This window comes from Rhinopithecus bieti, unplaced genomic scaffold (assembly GCF_001698545.2).
Source record: "Rhinopithecus bieti isolate Rb0 unplaced genomic scaffold, ASM169854v2 scaffold_50922, whole genome shotgun sequence".
NCBI classification, from domain to species: Eukaryota; Metazoa; Chordata; class Mammalia; order Primates; family Cercopithecidae; genus Rhinopithecus; species Rhinopithecus bieti.
Window position 1 is genome coordinate 699,282 of NW_016820247.1, and position 24,598 is coordinate 723,879.

At 40.0% G+C, this 24,598-nt stretch overlaps 1 protein-coding gene across 1 annotated transcript in view; it reads left to right on the plus strand.

Moving 5' to 3' along the window:
- SPMIP2 (sperm microtubule inner protein 2) overlaps positions 1–24,598 on the plus strand; it is a 131,989-nt gene that overhangs the window by 38,170 nt on the left and 69,221 nt on the right. The window contains exon 2 of the mRNA XM_017859714.1: positions 17,969–18,201. Coding sequence (XP_017715203.1) covers positions 17,969–18,201 — 233 coding nt within the window. The remainder of the gene's footprint in view (positions 1–17,968; positions 18,202–24,598) is intronic.

Here is a 24,598-nt window from a genome sequence, read left to right on the forward strand (position 1 = left end):
TTCTGGAGGAGTATCTTTGTGGCATTCTCTGTATTTCCTGAATTTGAATGTTGGCCTGCCTTACTAGGTTGGGGAAATTCTCCTGGATGATATCCTGAAGAGTGTTTTCCAACTTGGTTCCATTTTCCCCGTCACTTTCAGGCACACCAGTCAGACATAGATTTGGTCTTTTCACATAATCCCATATTTCTTGGAGACTTTGTTCATTTCTTTTTACTCTTTTTTCTCTACATTTCTCTTCTCACTTCATTTCATTCATTTGATCTTCAATCACTGATAATCTTTCTTCCAGTTGATCGAGTCAGTTACTGAAGCTTGTGCAGTTGTCACATAGTTCTCGTGTCATGGTTTTCATCTCTATCAGTTCTTTTAAGGTCTTCTCTGCATTGATTATTCGAGTTATCCATTCATCCATTCTTTTTTCAAGGTTTTTAGTTTCTTTGCGCTGGTTACATAGTTCCTCCTTTAGCTCTGAGAAGTTTGATCGACAGAAGACTTCTTCTCTCAACTCATCAAAGTCATTCTCCGTCCAGCTTTGTTCCGTTGCTGGTGATAAGCTACGTTCTTTTGGAGGGGGAGATGTGCTCTGATTTTTTGAACTTCCAGCTTTTCTGCACTGCTTTTTCCCCATCTTTGTGGTTTTATCTGCCTTTGGTCTTTGATGTTGGTGACGTACTGATGGGGTTTTGGTGTGGGTGTCCTTTCTGTTTGTTAGTTTTCCTTCTTACAGTCAGGACCCTCAGCTGCAGGTCTGTTGGAGTTTGCTTGAGGTCCACTCCAGACCCTGTTTGCCTGGGTATCAGCAGCAGAGGCTGCAGAAGATAGAATATTGCTGAACAGCGAGTGCTGCTGTCTGATTCTTGCTCTGGAAGCTTCATCTCAGTGTGTACCCAGCCGTGTGAGGTGTGATGTGTCAGTCTGCACCTAGTAGGGGATGTCTCCCAGCTAGGCTACTCAGGGGTCAGGGACCCACTTGAGCAGGCAGTCTGTCCGTTCTCAGATCTCAACCTCCGTGCTGGGAGAACCACTGCTCTCTTCAAAGCTGTCAGGCAGGGACTTTTACATCTGCAGAGGTTTCTGCTGCTTTTTGTTTAGCTATGCCCTGTCCCCAGAGGAGGAGTCTACAGAGGCTGGCCGGTCTCCTTGAACTGTGGTGGGCTCCACCCAATTCGAGCTTCCCAGCGGCTTTGTTTATCTACTTAAGCCTCAGCAATGGTGGGCGCCCCTCCCCCAGCCTCGCTGCTGCCTGGCAGTTAGATGTCCGACTGCTGTGCTAGCAATGAGGGAGGCCCCTTGGGTGTGGGACCCTCCAGGCCAGGTGTGGGATATAATCTCCTGGTGTGCCTGTTTGCTAAGACCCTTGGTAAAGTGCAGTATTAGGGTGGGAGTTACCCAATTTTCCAGGTGTTGTGTGTCTCAATTTCCCTTGGCTAGGAAAAGGAACTTCCTTCCCCCTTGCACTTCCCAGGTGAGGCGATGCCTCGCCCTGCTTCAGCTCTCCCTGGTGGGGCTGCACCCGCGGACCAGCATCAACTGTCCAACATGCCCTAGTGAGATGAACCCGGTACCTCAGTTGAAAATGCAGAAATCACCCATCTTCTGTGTCGCTCACGCTGGGAGCTAGAGGCTGGAGCTGTTCCTATTCGGCCATCTTGGGCACCACTATCTTTTCACTAAAATCTTATTTTTGCCTCTTACGTCCTAGGGAATGGTAGTTTGAGCTACCATTCTGACCGTGTTAGCTGAATGCTTAGCATTTCTAGTAGCTGTGTTCTCTTTAAAGAGGAGTATTTTTCTGTCTACCTTGATAATGGGAAGGAGATTTAAAGCCCTCTTTTGTGGAAGAAAAAATGTCTTTCTTTTATAGAGTGAAATGAAATCTGATCTCTTTCATCTCTTTGGCACCATGACACTTCCTGTGTACAATCATTAAACATTTCTCACAAGGGTAGTTCAGGTCACTGATTTTAATTATCGGAGGCGCCATACTGTACAGCCTACAATAGCATTAGCATAGTAGAAGATAACGGACACGAGGGAAAGTGACAGAAATAACAGAAGTGGCTAGAAGGTACATAATATGGTGATAATAGCTATCATCAGGCATCTATTATGTGCCCAGTATAGGACTAGACATGCCTCACATATGCTACATACAATACCTTACTTAATTCTTACAACAAATATATGAGGTTGTTAGATGTGGTTTTATTTTTCCTATAAAGAAACTGAGCCTGAGAGATGGTGTTTTGAAGAAGGTTATGAGCCTATTATGAAATAGGGTTTAGCTGGAGTATGGCCCATTCTCTCTTCTCCACATCATGCTGTCTCCCAATAAAGCAAAACAAATGAAAAAGGAAATGATTTGCTGTAAACCAATTGCAAACCACAAGAAACATTGAATGAAAGGTCACAGGGTGAATTACACAGAGAGTGTTATAAACTTGGCAGGGAGAAATAAAATGTTTTATCATTTCTCTGTATGGCAGAGGGGAGGAAAAAATGGAAGGAACAGCAAAAACAATGGTTTCCTGAGGTGATCGTAAATGTGCTTCCACAGAAAATGACGTTTTAGAGGAACAGTGGAAATTGAAGAAGCAGGAAGGACTGAATATATGGAAGTGATAGACAAGAATGATTAGGAGACCAGAGAGAGAGAAAAAAGTAATTCAGGTAACCATCACAGCAGTACCTTTCAAACTTTTCTGACTGCAGTCACAGTAAGAAATGCATTTTACATAGGTACCCAGTTAACAACACTGTGTGTGTGTATGCATGTGTATGTGTGTGTGTAGTGTTATGTATCATTAAAACAAAGGTACAAAAGCAATTTAGTGAAAAGCGATAGTCTTTTACAAATGGTGCTAAAATAACTGGATATACATATACAAAAAAATTGACCTTCATATCTCTTCTTATATACAAAAATGGACTTGAAAAAGGTCACGGACCTATATGTATAAACCTAAAACTATAAAACTTCTAAAAGAAAACAGGAGAAAATCTTTGTGATCTTGGATTAAACAAAGATTATTATTATTTTTTTTTTTTTGAGACGGAGTCTGGCTCTGCCGCCCAGGCTGGAGTGCGGTGGCCGGATCTCAGCTCACTGCAAGCTCTGCCTCCCAGGTTCACGCCATTCTCCTGCCTCCGCCTCCCAAGTAGCTGGGACTACAGGCGCCCGCCTCGTTGCCCGGCTAGTTTTTTGTATTCTTTAGTAGAGACGGGGTTTCACCGTATTAGCCAGGATGGTCTCGATCTCCTGACCTTGTGATCCGCCCGTCTCGGCCTCCCAAAGTGCTGGAATTACAGGCTTGAGCCACCGCACCCGGCCTAAACAAAGATTTTTTAGACTGGGCACAGTAGCTCATGCTTGAGGCCGGGAGTTGAGACTAACCTGGGCAACATAATGAGATCCCATCTCTACAAAAAATACTTTTTTTGACAAAATAGTTTTTAGGTATAACACCTATGGCATGATCCATTAAAGAATAAATTAATAAAGTAAACTTTATCAAAATTAAAAACTTCTGCTCTTCACAAGACAATTTCAAAAATGAAAGTATAAGCACAGATTAGAAGACAATATTTGCAAAGTACATATCTGATAAAGGACTTGTATTCAGAGCATATACAATACTCTTGGTCTAATATCCAGCATCCATAAGGAACAGAAACAAATTTACAAGAAAAAACCAAGCAACCCCATTAAAAAGTGGGCAAGTGACAAGAATACTTTTCTAAAGAAGACATACATGTGTCCAAGAAGCATATGAAAAAAACCTCAATATCACTGATAATTAGAGAAATGCAAATCAAAACCACAATAAGATACTATCTAACACCAGTCAGAATCGCTATTATTAAAAAGTCAAAAAATAACAGATGCTAGCGAGGTTGCAGAGAAAAGGGAACACTTGTTGGTTGGAGTGTAAATTAGTTCAACCATTGTGGAAAGCAGGGTGGCACTTCCTCACAGAGCTAAAAACAGAACTGCCATTTGATGCAGCAATCCCATCACTGGGTATAAAACTAGTGGAATATAAATTAGTATATCATAAAGACACGTGCACACAAATGTTCATTGCAGCACTGCTCACAATAGCAAAGACATGGAATCAACCTAAATGCCCATTAATGATAGATTGAATAAAGAAAACATGGTGCATATACAACATGGAATACTACACAGCCATAAGGAAGAGTGAGATCATGTCTTTTGTGGGAACATGGATGGAACTGGAGGCCATTAGCCTTAGCAAACTAATGCAGGAATAGAAAACCAAATACTGAATGTTCTCACTTATAAGTGGTAGCTAAATGATGAGAACTCACAGACACAAAGAAGAGAACAACAGCCTACTTGAGGGTAGAGGATGGGAGGAGGGAGAGGAGCAGAAAAAGTAACTATTGGGTACTAGGCTTAGTACCTGGGTGACAAAATAATCTGTACAACGAACCCCCATGACATGAGTTTACCTGTACAACAAACTTGCACATGTACCCCCAAACCTAAAATAAAAGTTTTTTAAAAAGCTTAACTCTCAATAAGAAGATGAAGCAATTAAGAAATGGGCAAAATATTTGAACACTTCACTAAAGAAAATATGTGGATAGCAAATAAGCAAAAGATCCTCTACATGATTAGTCATTAGAGATTGCAAATTAAAACTGCAATGAGGCATCACTACGTACCTATTAGAATGCACCAATTAAGAAGACCAAGTGTTGGCAAAGATATGGAGAAGATAGAACTCTCATACACTGCTAGTGGGAATGTAAAAATGACACTACTGTTGAATAAATTTGGAAGTTCCTTTACAAATTTATACATCTACCATATGATCCAGCCATTGCACTTCTAGTTATTTACCCAAGATAAATGAAAACAAATGTCCATGAAAAGATTTATACACAAATGTTCATAGCAGTTTTATACAGCCCCAAATTGAAAAGAACCCCAAAGTCCGTCAACAGGTAAATGTTACATATCTGTACAATAGAATATTACTCAGCAATAAAAAGGAATAAACTATTGTTACATGTTATAATTCGGATGATCTCAAAATAATTATGCTTAGTGTAAGAAGCCAGACAAGCCGGGCCCAGTGGCTCACTCCTGTAATCCCAGCACTTTGGGAGGCCAAGTTGGGTGGATCACTTGAGACAGGAGTTTGAGACCAGCCTGGCCAAATGGTGAAACCAAATCTCTACTAAAAATACAAAATCTAGCCAGGTGTGGTGGTATGCGCCTGTCATCTCAGCTACTATGGAGGCTGAGGCAGGAGAATGTTTGAATCCAGGAGGCGGAGGTTGCAGTGAGCGGAGATTGCGCCACTGCACTCCAGCCTGGGCAACCAAGCAAGACTCTCTCTCAAAAAAAAAAAAAAAAAAAAAGAAGCCAGACAAAAGAGGGTGCTTACTGTATTATTTGATGCCATTTAGATCAAATTCTAGAAACCGTAAACTAATCTACAGTAACAGAAAGCAGAAAAGTGATTGCCTGGGTATGGGAAAAATGACAGATATGTTCTTGATCTTAACTGTAGTGAGAATCCATGGATAGGGCTGCTCGATTTCGCAAATAAAAACATAGAGTGGCCAGTAAAATTTGAATTTCAGATGAATAAATTTTTTAGTATAAGTATGTACCATGTAAATGTTTGGGACATACTTATACTAAAAATGATTCATTGTTTATCTGAAATCCAAATTTAACTGGGAATTCTGTACTTTAAATCTGATGACCCTGTTCATGTGTGTACATATATGTAAAAATGTACAGATGTATGCTTCAAATATGTGCAATTTATTGTATGTCAATTACATCTCAATACAGCTGGCTTAAAAAAAAAAAAAGAAAGACATTGAAGTTAACCAAGGAAGATGAAATGACTTTCCCAAGTTCTCTATGCCAATGGCAGCAAGGTCAAAACCAAAATCTTAATTGCCATTTTTCCCTGTTCAAGTGCTCTTTCTATTATACCAAGTAGGTTTTAAAAAAAAAAAAAAAAAAATGTTTATTTACAGGGATGGGAAAATAAATCCTCAGAGTAAGAATATTCAGATAAATAAATTTAATTTGTAAATCTTTACCCTCATGTGGCTTTACCCACCTACTATTTCACCTGTTTATAAATTCATTTTACAAGCTAAGTGCTGCAGCATAGTGAAAACCGTTTTTGGAATGAAGAGTCACTTTATTTCAGTCTTCTCCATGATCAGGAAGCACAGCCAATTCCCTGGGTGTCTTAAAGTAGAGAAGGGCAAAGGTTTTACAAAAGAGATAGCAAAAAAATGTAAAGATTATCTATCTGTTGATTATGGCTTACTTGCTTTCCACAATTAAATATTTCTCAATAATCCAGATAGCAGGTTCACATGTTTTTCTTACAGCATACTTTTAGCTATTTTCCTTTTATTATGTATTTACAAGGTTGAGAAATACCACTTACTGGTCTAAATTACCCTGGCCTAAATTGAAGTCACTTACTGCCATCGAGAAATAGACAAGCCCTTCCTAATGTACTGTTTATCTAGGGAATTGCCACATTTCATCCAGGCTAAAAGTGTCATTTTCATAAATTACATTTAACTTGTCTATAATTGTGATGCTCTTTGCTATCAATGCCTACACTTAAAGTGGTAAATTTCTTTTCTCTTTTTGAAGCAAAGCCAGTATTAAGTCAATGGTACTTTTTTTTTTTTTTTTTTAGACAGGGTCTCACTCTGTCTCCCAGACTAGAGTGCAGTGGCACGATCTTGGCTCACTGCAGGCTCAAATTCCTGACCTCCTGGGCTCAAGCAATCCTCCAGCCTCAGCCTCTCAAGTAGCTGGGACCACAGGTGGTTGCCACCATGCCCAATTAATTTTTTAATTTTTTTGTAGAGACAGGGTCTCACTATGTTTCCCAGGCTGGTCTTGAACTCCTGGACTCGAGTGATCCTCCTGTCTTGGCCTTCCAAAGTAGTCATGAGCCACCACGCCTGGCCTTAATGGTACATATGTTTTACAACCCATATTATTATAGAGTGGAGGATTGAGAGCACTATTTCCACCCCGTCCAGTGTTGGTTGTGCTCTGTGGATTACATCATAATTACCATCATTACTCAGAGCAATAAAACAGCAATGCATACCTCTCAGCTCTTTCCAGTGTGGGTAAAACCAGGGTGATTCTTACCTAATGTTATTTCCAATCTATCTGTATGATTTACTGTCTTCCCCACTTTTCTATTTTTTTATTGTGCTGGCAAATCTAATTTATATTCACATCTTCTCACTGGTCATTTATACAACTCTAATAATGAGAAAACCAATTAACACAAAGGCAGAAATGATATGGGGCCAAACTGACACCGGCAATGTAGAGTCAAGCAAGACTCTCCATTGGGACCTCTTATTGTACAAATAAAAAGTACGCTCTTTTATGAATCTACAGAATAGTCCGTTTAAATGAAATACTTATTTTTGCAGTTATGTAATCAATTAAGTCTAATAAATAGAGAAGCTTCATTCATATCTAAAATATGCAAGAAGGAGGTGTAAGATAAAAGACAAATATGAAAACTGCTGTAGATCAGGATTTAGTAAACCATGCCTTGGTTTACTAAATCTGGCTTGCCACCTTTTTTTATGCAGCTAAAAGTGGGCTTTCACTTTGTAAGTGGTTGAAAAAAATTAAAAGAAAAATCCCAACCCATAAAAACTACATAAAATTCTAATTTTAGTGTCCATAAATTATGTTTTATTAGAACACAGCCACACTTACTGGTTTACATATTGTCTACTGCAATGATAGGGTTGAGGAGTTGTGATAGAGATTGTATGTATGACCTGTAGGCCTAAAACATTTAGTATCTGGCCTTTAAAAAAAAAATGTGCTGATCTCTGCTCTAGATCAAAGAGTTTGATTATGGAGGCCAGGCACAGTGGCTCATGTCAGTAATCCCAGCACTTTGGGAGGCCGATGTGGGAGGATCACTTGAGGCCAGGAGTTTGACACCAGCCTGGGTAACATAGTAAGTCCTCCATATCTACCAAAAAAATTAAAAAATTAGCCAAGTGTGGAGGCCCATGCCTGTAATCACAACTACTTGGGAGGCTGAGGTGGGAGAATTATTTGAGCCCAGGAGTTCAAGGCTGCAGTGAGTCAGGATTGTGCCACTGCACTCCAGCCAGGGCAACAGAGTGAGACCCTGTCTCTAAACAATAACAACAGCAATTAAAGAGCTTGAATATGGAGGAATACCAATAATTGCCCTATCCCTTGCATTTTGTGAGGATAGCTTCTGACTGAGCCCCTGGCTTGCCTCCATTTCTTGGCATTGCTTTAGTATAAACCCATATCCTTGGCTGGGTGTGGTGGCTCACACCTGTAATCCCAGCACTTTCGAGGCGGGCAGATCACCTGAGGTCAGGAGCTTGAGACCAGCCTGACCAACATAGTGAAACCCTGTCTCTATTAAAATTACAAAATTAGCTGGGCGTGGTGGTGCATGCCTATAATCCCAGCTACTTCGGAGGCCGAAGCATGAGAATTGCTGGAGCCCAGGAGGCAGAAGTTGTAATGAGCTGAGATTGTGCCATTGCACTCCAGCCTGGGCAACAAGAGCGAAGTTTCATCTCAAAACAAAACAAAGCAAAACAAAACAAAAGCCATATCCACAAGTACCATAGTACAAACACCAAACTAATTATGATTTAGCTAGAAAGGAAGACCAAAGAGGAGAAAAGAAGTAACTTCAAATAATTTCATGTGGTCTTAAAAGTAAATCGCACACCAGCAGTAAAAAGTTGCCTTGTGTCTGTATGTGTGTTTGTGTGTGTTTACTCTGAGGACTGTTTTCCTTTTTGCTTTGTAACTGATTACCCAGAGGCCAGCACACTCTTCTCCCTTTCCAGAGAGCCTCCATTTTTTATTTGGGTGTCTACCCTGACCTCACATGACTCAGGATGAAATTCTGAATCATCCAAGCCAGTCATCGAAATTCCAGTTCCCTTGCCAGTGCTTGGTTTTAGGAAGAGACAAATGACTCAATCCTGGTGAACAGAATGAGAGAGGAATTGATCTGAGGTTTTCTAGGAAGGGCTTCCCCACTGATTGAACATACACACACCCTCTTGAACATCATTGTATCTGCCTATGAACCTGAAACCGTGACAGCCTCCTAGGGACCTCTAGGGGAACTTGCCCGAGGTAAGGGGAGGGTGCAGTGCACACAGATGGAAAAGCCTGTGATTCTGAAGACATCATTGAGCTACTGAAGAAAGCAGCCCCAGATTCCTCCTCCTGCCCCAGAAGATCTTATTATGGGACATAACTTTCCTTTATTGTTTAATCAATTTTGCAATGTATTTCCTATTACTTGCAGCACTCAAATGGATTTTTAGTAGTTCTATATATACAAATCTTACTAATTTTTTTCATGAAATAGCTAGAGCCTATCTATGTGAATAGTGAGAGTTTCTTATAATAAAATTGACTGTATCATGCATATTTATGCTAGGAAAATTGCAAGCCAAAATAAAGAAAATGTAATTTATTTGTTATCTACTTAGGTTTTCCTTTCAGGAGACACGTGGAGAGTCACTTGGTTGCAAAATTTTGTCAAGAGGGTCAGTTTTACTTTTCAACTAAAAGTCCAAGGATATTTACAAAATTTTTTATTCTGCCTTCTTTCTCTACTAAACAGGAAAACTATGGAATTTTACATTTTTGATTACATCAGCAAATTTAATGAGCAAGCAGTCATTCTTTCAGCAAATATTACTAAGCATTGGCTTCGTGCATTGCACTGTCCAGAATGCAAAAGATGTTTCAAAGCAAATGAGACATAGTGTGAGTCTCTAATAGGGACTAATAAGGGGTTAACTGTCAAGCAAAGAGACAAGACACATACTCACGAAATGGCTAGGAAACCTCAGCACACAAATGAAACAGATCAAATTGTACTTTAAAGTTTCAGTGAATAATAATGTTTGCCATGAAGGATAGAAAACGTTTTCCCTTTTTTTTTTTTTTTTCTGAGATGGAGTCTCACTCTGTTGCCAGGGTGGAGCACAGTGGTGCGATCTCGGCTCACTGCAAGCTCTGCCTCCTGGGTTCAAGCGGTTCTCCTGCCTCAGTCTCCCAAGTAGCTGGGACTATAGGCACATGCCACCACACCCAGCTAATTTTTGTATTTGTAGTAAAGATGGGGTTTCACGATGTAGGCCCAGATGGTCTCGATCTGTTGACCTCGTGATCCACCTGCCTCAGCCTCCCAAAATGCTGGGATTACAGGCGTGAGTCACCATGCCCGGCTCAGAAAATGTTTTCTAAAGGAGGTGAGCATGGTCTTTAGATTGTATGGGAGACCAGAAAAACAGAGGCCATGTCATAATGACCTTTGTTCACACTGAGCCAGTATTGGGCCAGGTGCCAAATATATTATTTAAGCCATCAGTTAAACTGTGCATAAGTGTCAGGTGAATTCTCTAATTCTTTGTGACCGAATTCCAATTTATAATTTGAAGCATAATTATATCAGTTACCTAATTGACACAATAATCCCAAGAGTTTATTATTGGAAGCAGTTTGATTAGTAATCACTGCCCCTAATGCCTTCAGGTTGTCCACAGGATAGTTTGACTACAAAAAATAAAAAGAATAATACCGAAGTCCAGGCACAGGGGCTCATGCCTGTAATCCCCACACTTTGGGTGTCCAGAGTAGGAGGATCACTTGAGGTCAGGAATTCAAGATCAGCCTGGGCAACACAGCAAGACCCTGTCTTTATTAAAAAGAAAATGAAAAAAATGAGAAAGTTTATCATTTGAGAATAGAACTAAGGTATGTAGCAAGGATGCTTTTGCCTGCTGTTTATTCAGCTCATTCAGAAATTTGACAAACCGAGCCTTTCAATTCTTTCAATGGTTAGACACATTGCATAACTGTACCAATTGAATTGAAATGCAGCATTTAAACATTTTCCAGGCCATGAGTCCGTTCTGTGATAAATGTCAGAAATGGAGAGCCTATTCACATTAGCAGTTGTAGTAATTAATCTCTAGCAGTATCTCCTTTTTTCTTCCCCCATGTGCACATGTCAGACATGCCCATTAGAGTTCATTTCATAGGTTCGAATACCACCACCACCCTCTGGCCTTTACCTTGGCTTGATTCCCCTGACAAGCCCAGCTGTTCTGCACTGCACATCTTCAATGGGCAAATTATGCCTATGGTGTCAACAGATTATCAAATATACTTATTGAAACACTCATTTCCATGGTCCACTTGATTCCTTTTGATTTATTTCTTTGATGGGTTTCCATCCGGTCACTGAAATTGAGGACTGACCTCATGAGGCAATATTATAAAATGAAATAATATTCCTGTGAGCTCTCATCCTTCTAAGTCTTAAAAATAAATGTAGTGAAAAGCAATTCTTCCTTTGACCTTACACTTAAGGATCTTAACATAAATCCCAGAATAGGAGGGTTTTAAGGCAGTTCTAGAAATTAAGTGGCTCGTTGGAAATTTAAAGAAGTGATTGCCTCTCACCCAATATGACTTTATATATCTTCAGTCTTATAATGGAACTCTTTAATTCCTGTGTTCAATCAACAATTCACTTATTTATTCAACATGCATTTCTTTTGTGGATCTCCTATGTTCAAAGCACGGTGCTGGCCATTAAGAATTAACAGAGATAAATAAGATACAACTCTTATCCTCCAAGAGCTTACAAATGAGGAAGATCCAGTAAATTTGATATAGAAAAGAAGAAGTGAAATTCAATGAAACTACCATACTACATCGTGCTGAATGTTTAATTTTGACTTGAGGGGATTAGATATGTTCTCCATAGATAGAAGCATTTACAATAAGCCTTGTAGGCTTTGGTTTCACAATGAGAAAAGGTTATGGACGGTATTATGGTCAGATTAGGAAGACACTATTCTGCAATCCTGAGAAATCTGAATGGAAACAAATTCCCAAGCGCTGGAGAAAATGATTTCATGTTTTTAAGGAAAGGAAGTGTTTAATGTTATCTGAGTTTTAAATCACTCTTGACAGCTGTGTAGAAGATGGATTAGAAAGGAGAGAAACTAGAGCCAAGACTAGTTAAGGAGGCTATGGTGATAATCCAGATGATGAAGAATTGTTTATTTCTAGCACCTGCCTCTCAAAGAATGCCAGTTTCATAAAGGCAACGGCCTTTGTTTTTTTCACTGCTATATTCCAAGCACTCAGAACAGTGCCTGACATGTAGTAGCTGTTCATAAGTACATGTTGAATAAATGAATAAATCAGTGAAAGAATAAATGAAGGAACTAAATGAGACAATGAAACTGCAGAGAATCCCAGTAATAGAAAAAAAAAAAAAAAAAAAAAACCTGCAGAGAAGAGGTCAGAAAGAGACATTTGCTTCAAGGATGGAATTTTCCCCTACTCTATTAACACACATTGTAGTTCGGTCCTTTTCTTTCTTTCTTTTTTTTCTTTTTTTAGAGACAGGAACTCACCCTGTTGCCCAGGCTGGAGTGCCATGATCATAGCTCACTGCTACCTCAAACTTCTGGGCTCAAATGAGCCTCCTGCCTCAGCCTCCTGAGGAGCTGGGACTACCTGGGCATGCCACGGGCGACTGGCTATTTAAAAATTTTTTTTGTAGAGAGAGGGTCTTACTGTGTTGCTGAGGCTGGTCTCAGACTCCTACACTCCAGTGATCCTCCCTTCTTAGCCTTCCATGGTGCCTGACACACCATGCCCAGCCCTTTTTTCAAGTGTTGGCAAAAGATGAAGTTTGTTGGACTGACTGGACATGCACACACACACAAACACACATACTTGGGTTGCGAAGCATGTACACCACACCTTCTCACACGAAGTGCTTTTCACTCAGCTTATGCTATGGTTTCAGTGTGCCCACCTCCCCAGATTCAGGTGTTGAAATTTAACAGCCAATGTGATAGGAGTAAGAGGTGGGGCCTTTAAGAGATGATTAGGTCATGAGGGCTCCTCCCTCATGAATGAGATTAAAGCCTTTATAAAGAAGGCTTCACAAAGCCTCCAGCTTGCTTGTCCTTCCACCAGCTGCCCTGTCGGGACCTGGTGTTCCTCTCCTCCAGAGGATGCAGGCAGCAACGAGGCGCCATCTTAGGAGCGGAGAGCAGCCTTCGTCACATGACCTGCCAGCACCTTGATCTTGGACTCCCAGCCTTCATAACTGTATGAAAACAAATTTCTGTTCTTTACAAGTTACTTAGTCTCAGGTATTTTGTTATAGCAGCACAAACCAAGACAGCCGGCAAGTAATAGTTTTTTTCAAAAAGTTACTACAGTCCACAGAGCAACTAAGGCACTAACGACAGATAAATATCTACTCTCACATTTACAGTAGGACGCATATAAATGACCCAGTAGGGAAAAACCATCTATGTTTAAATCAGTTTGGGGAACACTGGGCTATGTAACTGTAAATAGTTTATTTACCATATAAGTCTTATCAGAACTCTTAATATACTTTCATATGCTGTGAATATCTACAAGGCAAATGTAGCAAGCAGTGTTCCCAAGTGCCTTTGACTGTAGACATCCCTCCCACACACACCACCACCTTCATGGTGCACTCATGCGAGCAGCATTTGATGAAGTATTTGGGAAAACACTGGTCTGAGTCTGGGCACAGTGGCTCATGTCTGTAATCTCAGCACTTTGGAAGACCAAGGCAGGAGGTTCACTTGAGGCCAGGAGTTTGAGACCAGCCTGGGCAATAAGACTCCATGTCTACAAATAAAAATAATAATAATTAGCCAGACGTGATGACCTGCACCTGTAGTCCTACCTACTCGAGAGGCTGAGACCCTGGAGCCCAGGTGGTCAAGGCTGCAGTGAGCTAGTATTGCATCACTTCAGCCTGGGTGAAGCAAGGTCCTGTTTCTGAAAAGGAAAAAAAGTATCTTCTGAAGGATACACCTCAGAGTAAAATAAAATTTAAAAACTGGCTTAAACATACACTGCAATTCCAAAAAGACTAATACAGTTCTTCCATATTTCACTGTTTAGAAGAGATTGCAAAAAGTTCCTTTTGACAGAGTTTTGTAAAGGAGACCTCAACACCTGTCATATGGAGAGAGAAAACAGGTTTTCATGCTCTGACAATTCTATGCTTTATCAAAGTAGTTCCATCTAAGTGAAAACCTGAAGCAAATAAAACTGAAGCCACGATGTATTCATCAGGGGAAATTAGCCACTCAGTGAATACTCAATTTTCTTGGGGAGTGATGGTGATTAGGAAGCTATGAAAACACCTGCTAAAATTGTTTCTGAAAAACCCTCACATTTTCGGCTTCCTTGGAAAGCTGAGATTCGTTTTCTGAGCACAGTCTTGTTACACGTTTACCATCCTATCAAGAGTACCTGGTCCGCATGTCAGGCGCAGTGGATCAAAGCCTTTGCCCACCTTGCACTTTCTGCAAATACTGAGCTCCCTGATTTAAGAGCAAGATGAAAGGAGCCACAGGAGCCAGAAAGGACTGAGGCAATGTCACCACAACACAGATTCTCTCTCCAAGGTCTTTGGTTAACTTTTGGAAAAGAAATGAAGTTCCTTCTTTCTGTTCCCAGTCTGCCCATACAGGTCTACACTCATTTTGGTTATGGGGTTTTTGAACTTCTTCCTGGGCCAGTAGCTTCATTGTCTTATCTTTCATCAGTAAGTACCATTTCTTACAGAAAGTCTTAGGTCTTTCACATTCACATGATTAACTTTACCAATTTTAGCAGGGCTTGGTGGCATGTGCCGTAGTCGCAGCTACTTGGGAGGTTGAGGCAGGAGAATCATTTGAGCCCAGGAGTTCAAGTCTTTAGAGCACTATTATTGTACCTGTGAATAGCTGCTGCACTTCAGCCTGGGCAACATAGCAAGACCCTATCTCTTTTTTAAAAATGCATTTATTTGAGCTAGCTGCAAAAGTTTTTTATTATCTTTTAAGTTCTGGGGTACATGTGCAGAACATGCAGGTTTGTTTACATGTGCCATGGTGGTTTGCTGCACCCATCAGCCCATCATCTACATTACGTATTTCTCCTAATGGTATCCCTCTCCTAGCCCCTCACCCCACAACAGGACCCAATGTATGATGTTCCCCTGCCTATGTCCATGTGTTCTCATTGTTCAACTCCCACTTATGAGTGAGAACATGCAGTGTTTGGTTTTCTATTCTTGTGTTTGCTGAGGATGATGGTTTTCAGCTTCATCCATGTCCCTGCAAAGAACATGACCTCATCTTTTTTATGGCTGGGTAGTATTCCATGGTGTATATGTGGCACATTATCCAGTCTTTCATTGATGGGCATTTGGGTTGGTTCCAAGTCAGTATTCACTATTCACTATTCACTGTTCACTATTGTGAACAGAGCCACAATAAACATACATGTGCATGTGTCTTTATAGTAGAATGATCTATAATCCTTTGGGTATATACCCAGTGATGGGATTGCTGAGTCAAATGGTATTTCTGGTTCTAGATCCTTGAGGAATTGCCACACTGTCTTCCACAATAGTTGAACTAATTTACACTCCCATCAACAGTGTAAAAGCGTTCCTATTTCTCCACATCCTCTCCAGCATCTGTTGTTTCCTGACTTTTTAATGATCGCCATTCTAACTGAGGTGAGATGGTATCTCACTGTGGTTTTGATTTGCATTTCTCTAATGACCAGTGATAATGAACTTTTTTTTGTATGTTTGTTGGCTGCATAAATGTCTGGGAGAAGTGCCTGTTCATATCCTTCACCCGCTTTTTGATAAGGTGTGTTTTTCTTGTAAATTTATTTAAGTTCTTTGTAGATTCTGGATATTAGCCCTTTGTCAGATGGATAGATAACATAATTTTCTCCTATTCTGTGGGTTGCCTGTTTACTCTGATGATAGTTTCTTTTGTTGTGCAGAAGCTCTTTAGTTTAATTAGATCCCATTTGTCAATTTTGGCTTTCGTTGCCATTGCTTTTGGTGTTTTAGTCATGAAATCTTTGCCTATGCCTATGTCCTGAATNTGATAAGGTGTGTTTTTCTTGTAAATTTATTTAAGTTCTTTGTAGATTCTGGATATTAGCCCTTTGTCAGATGGATAGATAACATAATTTTCTCCTATTCTGTGGGTTGCCTGTTTACTCTGATGATAGTTTCTTTTGTTGTGCAGAAGCTCTTTAGTTTAATTAGATCCCATTTGTCAATTTTGGCTTTCGTTGCCATTGCTTTTGGTGTTTTAGTCATGAAATCTTTGCCTATGCCTATGTCCTGAATGGTATTGCCTAGGTTTTCTTCTAGGGGTTTTATGGTTTTAGGTCTTACATTTAAGTCTTTAGTCCATCTTGAGTTGATTTTTGTATAAGGGGTAAGGAAGGGGTTCAGTTTCAGTTTTCTGCATATGGCTAGCCAGTTTTCCCAACACAATTTATTAAGTAGGGAATCTTTTCCCCATTTCTTGTTTTTGTCAGGTTTGTCAAAGACAAACATATGTGTCAAGCACACATATGTTTAGTGCAGCACTACTCACAGTAGCAAAGACTTGGAACCAACCCAAATGTCCATCAATGTTAGACTGGATAAAGAAGTTGTGGCACATATGTACCATGGAATAACTATGCAGCCATGAAAAATAATGAGTTCACGTCCTTTGGAGGGACATGAATGAAGCTGGAAACCGTCATTTTCAGCAAAGTGACTGAGGAACAGAAAACCAAACACCTCATGTCCTCCCTCATAAGTGGGAGTTGAACAGTGAGAACATATGGACACAGGGAGGGGAACATCATACACGGAGGCCTGTCAGGGGGTGGGGGGCTAGGAGAGGGATAGCATTAGGAGAAATACGTAATGTAGATGATGGGCTGATGGGTGCAGCAAACCACCATGGCACGTGTATACCTATGTAACAAATCTGCATGTTCTGCACATGTACCCCAGAACTTAAAATATCATAGTAAAAAAATTTAATCTTTTCCCAGACCTTCTCTTATTTCTGCTTTTTTCACCTATTTCTATAATTCATTGATTTTTTTTTTTGTTAATTATTTTACTTTTAAAATACAAATACTTCTGCCTTTGGTAATGTTATAAGCTTACCCTCATCTAACAATTTTCTCCATTTTTCAATTTTTTGCTAATACATTTGGGGAGTATTCTAATACTCATTTCAGATTTTTATCTACCTAGATAAAACACCTCAATATCTGAAGGCCTACATCCTGCAAATATGGCATATGAGAAATTTTAGTATATATCATGTCTTTTTTTTTTTTTTTTTTTTTTTTTTTTTTTTGAGGTGATCTTGCTCTATTGCCCAAGCTGAAGTGCAGTGGCACAGTCATAGCTCACTGCAGCCTCCACCTCCTGGGCTTAAGCAATCCTCTCACCTCCATCTCTCAAATAGCTGGGACCACAGGTGTGTGCCACCATGCCTGGCTAATTTTTATTTTTTGTAGAGACAGGGTCTCACTAGTTATCCAGGCTGGTCTCAGATTCCTGAGTTCAAGCGATCCACCCACCTTGGCCTCCCAAAGTGCTGGGATTACAGGCATAAACCACCACATCCAGCCCGTGTCTATAGTAAGTTGATGATACACAAAGTAGTTTAATGGGTCAATTAAGAGCCCAACCTTTGCATCAGGCTGTCTGGGTACAAAGACCTTGTTAGCTATAATTCTGGACAAGTAACCAATCTTTCATTTTCCCCATACATAAACTGGAGGAAAAAAATTCTACCAGTCTCATTTGGTTACTAATAAGCATTAATAAGAATTATTAATTATAAATAAGTATTAATAAGAATTAACATGTCTAAAAGGCTTATAATAGAACCTAGAACATAGTAAGTGCCATATAATTATTGGCTATTAGTATTTCAATGGTTAAAACAACAAAAGTATCTTAGAATAAAGTGTGGAGAAGTTTTAAGTACTTTTTGTCTTTTAAAGGTCCAGACTACATAAAGGATTATTTACCCAAAATTCATGAGCACACCTGCTATGTAGGAGAACAGCATCCGGCGTTAGAAAAAACTGGAGATCTCAGATATTTATGGAGGCCTGCCTCAAATAGAAGCTTGCCAGCAAAATATAAACATGAGTACGCTGGTGAAATTGGTTGGGGAGTACCACAGTATAATTTTATCAACAAATCAAGACTGGAGAGTGGCTTCCATATCAAGGTATTGCTCTTAAATTTATGCTTTTCATAGTGTACTGTTTTCTAACTTGAATTCTTTATGAATTTGCTTCTAAAGGAAATGTCGGGTGCTTGATTTCTCATTGAGACATAAAGAGGTTTGAGTTTTGCAGAAAGACGTGTGAATAAATGCATGTGCTCCACTCCTGGAGCCCGTTTAATACACCAGGGGAAGGGTATGAGGAAAATGAAGCCATGGATAATCCAAAAGCGTTTGTGTTTGGCTTTGGCATGCATTCTGATTCACATTCAGGCTGAGGCACTGGCATACACTCTTCCCCCTTCCTAGCACTGCTTCATGCGTGGGTGGTGCAAAGAAAGAAGCCTGTGCTGGGCGTAATCCACAAACCTAACATGTGCATCTCAGATCTTTAAGATTCGCTGTACTGATAATGCCTTCGTATCCAGTATTAACAATTCAGGGTATGTTGTCAGAGGGTTTTAGAAACCTTGTCTTATTTCCTTTTGGTTACGTAGACATAGGCATGAGATCATGGTGTCTCCTCTGAAACAGAAGAGTGCACAAGTGGTTTTAGAAGTAAAATCTGAGAACCTGGATATTTTTTTCCAGGCAGGCCTGTGCATTGTCTGAAAATTGAATATATCAATCATGCAATAACTGTATTTCCTCAAATTCTTAAGTTTCATCTGGTAAAGGTTAACAAAAGGAAAAACCATTTATTATTTTTTAATTTTTTTTTGAGACAGGGTCTCACTCTGTCGCCCAGGCTGGAGTGCAGTGGCACGATCCCGACTCACTGTAACCCCCGCCTCCCAGGTTCAAACGATTCTCCTGCCTCAGCCTCCCAAGTAGCTGGGACTAAAGGCACATGCCATTACACTCAGTTAATTTTTGTATTTTTAGTAAAGATGGGTTTTTGCCATGTTGGCCAGGCTGGTTTCGAAATCCTGATCTCAGGTGATCCATCTGCGTCAGCCTCCCAAAGTGCTGGGGTTATAGGTGTGAGCCACCACACCCGGCCAGAAAAACCTTTTTCTGGCCCTAACTGTGGCAGTTCAGGAGGGTGGATGGGAGCACAGTCTTTGAGGTTACACTCTGATCTAGATCTAGCTCTGTGACCTTGGGCAAATCAGTTCACCTCTCGGCATCTTTGTTTGTGCCTCTTCTACGTGGCAGTATTCAGAGGCCCACTTCACAGGATCGTCTAAATTTCTATCCTAGTTCTGCCACCTGCTAGCTGTGTGTGACCTTGGTTAAGTTCATTTGCCTCTGTGCGTCAATGTCTTCATTATGAAATCTTAGTTCTAGAATATTTTTTTCTAGGCAGGCCTTTGAATCGTCTTTGCTCAGATAATGGGCTGTTGTAAACAGTGTATAAATTAATATTAGGAAAGCACTAGAAGCAGTAACTAGCATGTATCAAGCCCTATATGTGTTTCATATTGTTATGTTGTGAGGACTAAATATGAGAACCCAACGAATGCACTGGGCGCGATCCTGGCACCACGCTGACATCCAGATTTTAGCTATTAGTACTGTTGTGGTTGTATTTCATGTAATTCATTAAATTTAATATAATATTTAATGTAATATGTTTAAACGCCAGGGCCAAGAAAATGCACTGATGATAAGCAATGTCTCTTACAGCATATTCCAAAGGAGACCAGTTTCTGAGCGTGTGACAAGCTGAGTATAATGAATGCTTAGGTTCTTAAACTGTGTCCTATTCCACTTAGGCAATAAAAATGAAAATCCAAAATTTGATTAAATATCAAACTAGCCACCAGCAAGAAGAGTCCAGCCCCAAAGCAAGGCAGCTGGTTTGAATAAAGTCCAGAAATGTTGTTGTCTTGGTGTTTCTCCTTGGGTTATGATGCCCCGCTCTCAGACACAGCCCTCAATCTGTCAGACCATCTTGAGTGTGTATAGCCTCTCTTCCTTCTTTATCTTTAACTTAAGAACCCATTTTTCTGCTCAAATGAACTGCAATCAAGCATTCCTTGGTCTTCAAAGCAAGCTGGGAATCCAAAAGAGATAATAGCCACGAGTTAGCCTTCCAGGAATGTATTTATTCTGTATTTTTAGTTAGTATTTCATGGATTGCTTTTAATCACTGCCCTGCTGGGTAATGGGGAACTCTTTGTCTCTGAGATTGTGAGCCACATAGTGATTTTCTTCCCCAGCTGTGGCACGCTCAGAAACTGCTTGGAATATACTATAAGGGATGTTGCTTGTCATCTGTGTACTTTCTTAGCCCCAGTATTTTAATAGTAATTGTTTTCAAGGGTCTAGCTGTCTCAGAGAACAATCTTGAACAATACCTTAAAGCTCCTTGGACTTAGAGCTTTATAATAGGAGGGAAAAAAGACTCACTGAGAATGACCACACATACCAGCATTGAAATTGAAGCATCTATAATTTCCTTAACAGTTAAGATTTAAGTTTTGTCACTGGGTCTACTCATCTCCTCCTCTGCATCTAAGGCATACCTCTCTCTTTCCAAGGCCGATCAAAATCTTTTTTTTTTTTTTTTTTTTTTGAGACAAGGTCTCACTGTGTCACCCAAGCTGGAGTACAGTAGCATGCTCCCCCTCACTGCAGCCTCCATCTCCTGGGCTGACACAGTCCTCCTACCTCAGCCTTCTGAGTAGCTGAGACTACAGGCACATGCTACCACACCCAGATAATTTTTTTTTTTTTTTTGGTAGAGACAAGGTTTATGTTGCCCAGGCTGGTCTCAAACTCCTGAGCTCAAGTGATCCTCCTGCCTCGGCCTCCCAAAGTGCTGGGATTACAAATGTGAGCCACCGTGCCCAGCTCACAGTATCATTTTTGGAGTGTAGACTCAGACTTTGATTCCTTATTGACCCTGGGCTTCAGGCAGCTACTTCTAAAAAATCAGACGTGGTGCATGAATTGACACTTGAGCCGATACATACACATACACTCCATGCATTCAAACATACTCCTAATTACAGAGACTATACAAGAGTGGTGGCATTAACCCAGGGCCCTCCTCACAAGGGAACTAGTAAAGCTCTCAGTGTGGCGTCACTTTGAGAAATGTCTCAATCCACTTCCTGTTCGTTTTCCACTTTATCTGTCTATAGACCCTTTCCATATCCCTTGCTTTTCCTTGTCCCATAATAATCCAAATCAAAATGGTCACTTCCTGTTTTAGTCTAACTGCAGAGACTCCTCAGTGTCTCTCATGGCAATTGCTCAGAGCTTGGATTTTAAGCAAAACTTTCATCTCCTGGATTTTTATAGCTCTAACAGCTGCTCTGCCTAATTTACTGCTCCAGGTTTATATAAGACTGGTGGTTAAGGACGCTCAGGCACCTCCAATAGAGTCTTGGTAAAATGCCTGGAGCAGCTGCCTCCTACCGAGGAATGGTCTCTCCTATTTGGGGCACTAGGAGGGGTTCTGCAGATCATCTGGCTTTTTGCAGGAAGATAATAACTTTCATGCTGAGTGACACCTGAAAAGCTTCCCCCACGTTGTGGAGGTCACAGTAAAAATCACAAGATTGAGTTTCTCTTCTGGATTTTTTAATGTTTAGTTATTTCCTACTGACTCTTACATGGGTTACTATGCAATAATCATAAATGTATGTATAAACAAGGACAGACCATTACTTTTATCATCTCGGATTTAAGAGCAGCACATTCTTTAAAAAAATGGATTTGGTCTCTATCAAACTATATATGTTCTTTCTGCAAGCATATATGGAGACAGTTGAAACAGTTGATTTGGTTTCAATCCCATGCTAAACTGGGGAACTTTTCTAACTGCTGCTTAGCTGGTTGTGTCTCCTCTCCACTGGCCTTTCTTTAACCCCAACCTCAACGGGGTCTGCTGGCTTCCTAATGTCCATTTTCTGCACCTGTGCTCTGACCTTGTGACAAAATGATTTAAGTCATTTAGTTTTCTCACAGAAACAATGTTACACTGGACATGATGACTAACTTCACGGGTGTGATCCCAAAGAAAATATTAAATCAATTAATCATATAACCAATATATTACATATTTTTAAAAAACTATATGAGGTAATAAGGAGAATGATGGGAACTCACCAACATATTTATATGTAATATGAGGTAACAAAAAACAAAATTTTGAGGCTTTGAAATCTCTGCCTCATTTTTAACTGTCACAAGTTCCGCTGTCATGAAATAGAGCTTCTTTGTGACGGTTTTATGGACATTTGAACAGCCTTCTGATGAAATGTTGAATTTCTTGATGGCTATAGAATAAACTGATACAAGGTTGGTTTATTAGACATTTTGCTCACTGTGAATTTATTTATAGAAGGTAAACATAAAAAGAGCTACAATTGATTGTTTAATAAGAATGGTACTGGGATGATTTTACAGCTGAGGAAACTGAGGTATAACAGGCAAGGTTCCTTGCCTGAGGCCACAGAGCTAGTAAGTGATAGAGCCAGAATTTCAACCCAGGCCATGTGAAATCAAGGACTCTGAGGAATACAGGACTCGGAGGAATATCAGGCCATGTGAAATCAAGGACTCGGAGGAATACAATGATAGACAATGAGATCAGAACATTAGATTGGAGCCACTTTATAACGTACACAGTTGTGTTATTTTCCTCTAAGGCAGGGTCATGCTGGGGTCAAACCTACTTGCTTTCTCTTATAAGGTATGCATTAGTTTCTACATGGTTCCATCAATTGTCTCCTAGCGTCCCACTGTGCATCATTTGCACACGATATACTTCTTTTATAATATCAAAAGAAATAGTAGAGGCCAGGCATGGTGGCTTATGCCTGTAATCCCAATCCTTTGGGAGGCTGAGGCAGATGGGTTATTTGAGGACAAGAGTTCAAGGCCAGCCTGGCCAACATGATGAAACCCTGTCTCAACTAAAATACAAAAATTAGCTGAGTGTGGTGGCGGGCGCCTGTAATCCCAGCTACTTGGGAGGGTGAGGCAGGAGAATCGCTTGAACCTGGGAAGTGGAGGTTGCAGTGAGCCAAGATTGCACCACTGCATTCCAGCCTGTTGCCCAGGCTGGAATTTTGAGACTTTCTCAAAAATAAATAAACAAACAAACAAAATGTAGAGATGATACCACCCACATATTTGACATAAGACATCTCTTGATAGTAGTTGTTTTGAATTTGTATTTTGTAAGCACTTTATTGCCTTTCAAAACATATCAAATACAATAATTGGCATTATGGGGGAAAAAAACAAGAGAGTGAGTTCTCACCAGGTCAAACCCTCTTTCCTTGCACTAACTCCATGCAGTCTTTCAAGCTCCTACACAACAGTGTTTTCAGATTCATCTAGGGAAAATGTATTGCCAGCATGGAGTTGATAAGTCTGTAGACCACCAAAATACATATTTCAGAATTTCTGCATTTTTATCGCCAAATTCTCATTTACCTTGGGGTTCATCTAGAGCCATCATAAAAAGAGCCAGCAGTTTTGAGTCTCATTAAAATTCCTAATCTCCAGATGTTGTTATCAGTAGAGACAATTTTAGAAACATAATAAAGCTTCCATTTTCAACTAAGTTATAAACGCAAAATAGAAAATAGCTTTTCTAAAATTAGGCATGTCTTTGGAGGGCTGCTGTTCTTTCCAGATGAGTGTGTGTTTAGTTCTCACTTTTTACTTTATAGTTATTTGCATCCTAACAGTTTGTGGTTTAACATAAAAATAATTACATTAGCACCTTTCATCCTTAAGGGCTGTATAAAGTAATATGTCTTATGATACCACCAGAAGGCTTTAGTGAGAGAGTACCACATGCTGACCATCTGTGAGGCGGAAGAAACATTTTTCTTTCACCCTCCTTTTTCTTGAAAATAATATATTAACCTCCTTATATGCAGATGTTACATTTTCTCCATTTTACAAAGCTTTGCTTTATAGGATTCTCAAATACATTGAAGGAAACAATTTCCTTATAAAATTTTACTTATATCTAAATTTCCAGAAAATAAATTTTATGTTTGATGCTTCCTTTTTCTAACAGACCATGGAAACATCAAGGGAGGCGTGTATCACTGATGTGTGCTCTGTAGTGTGTTCAAAGCGGTTCCACAAAGAATAATGAGTTTGGAATGGGAAGCCTCTCTGTTGGTAGCCAGCGATGCTGCCACATTCCAGTGGGCATCCCAGCCCCAATTACTTGGCCTCTCAACTAAACACAGGGCTTTCTCTGTCTTTTAGAGGTGACTTTCTAGAAACTTATTGGCAAATTGGAAAACAAAAGTCCTAATTGTCACATCATTTGTTAGGATGTGAACATTTAGGCGAAAAAAGGAAATAAAAATAACTCAAAGTAATGTAAAGCTTTGTAGATGATTTTATCCCTTAATTTAGGCAGGCTAAAAATACATTGTGGTAGTTATGAATTCTTGTTAAGGCTTGACACAATATC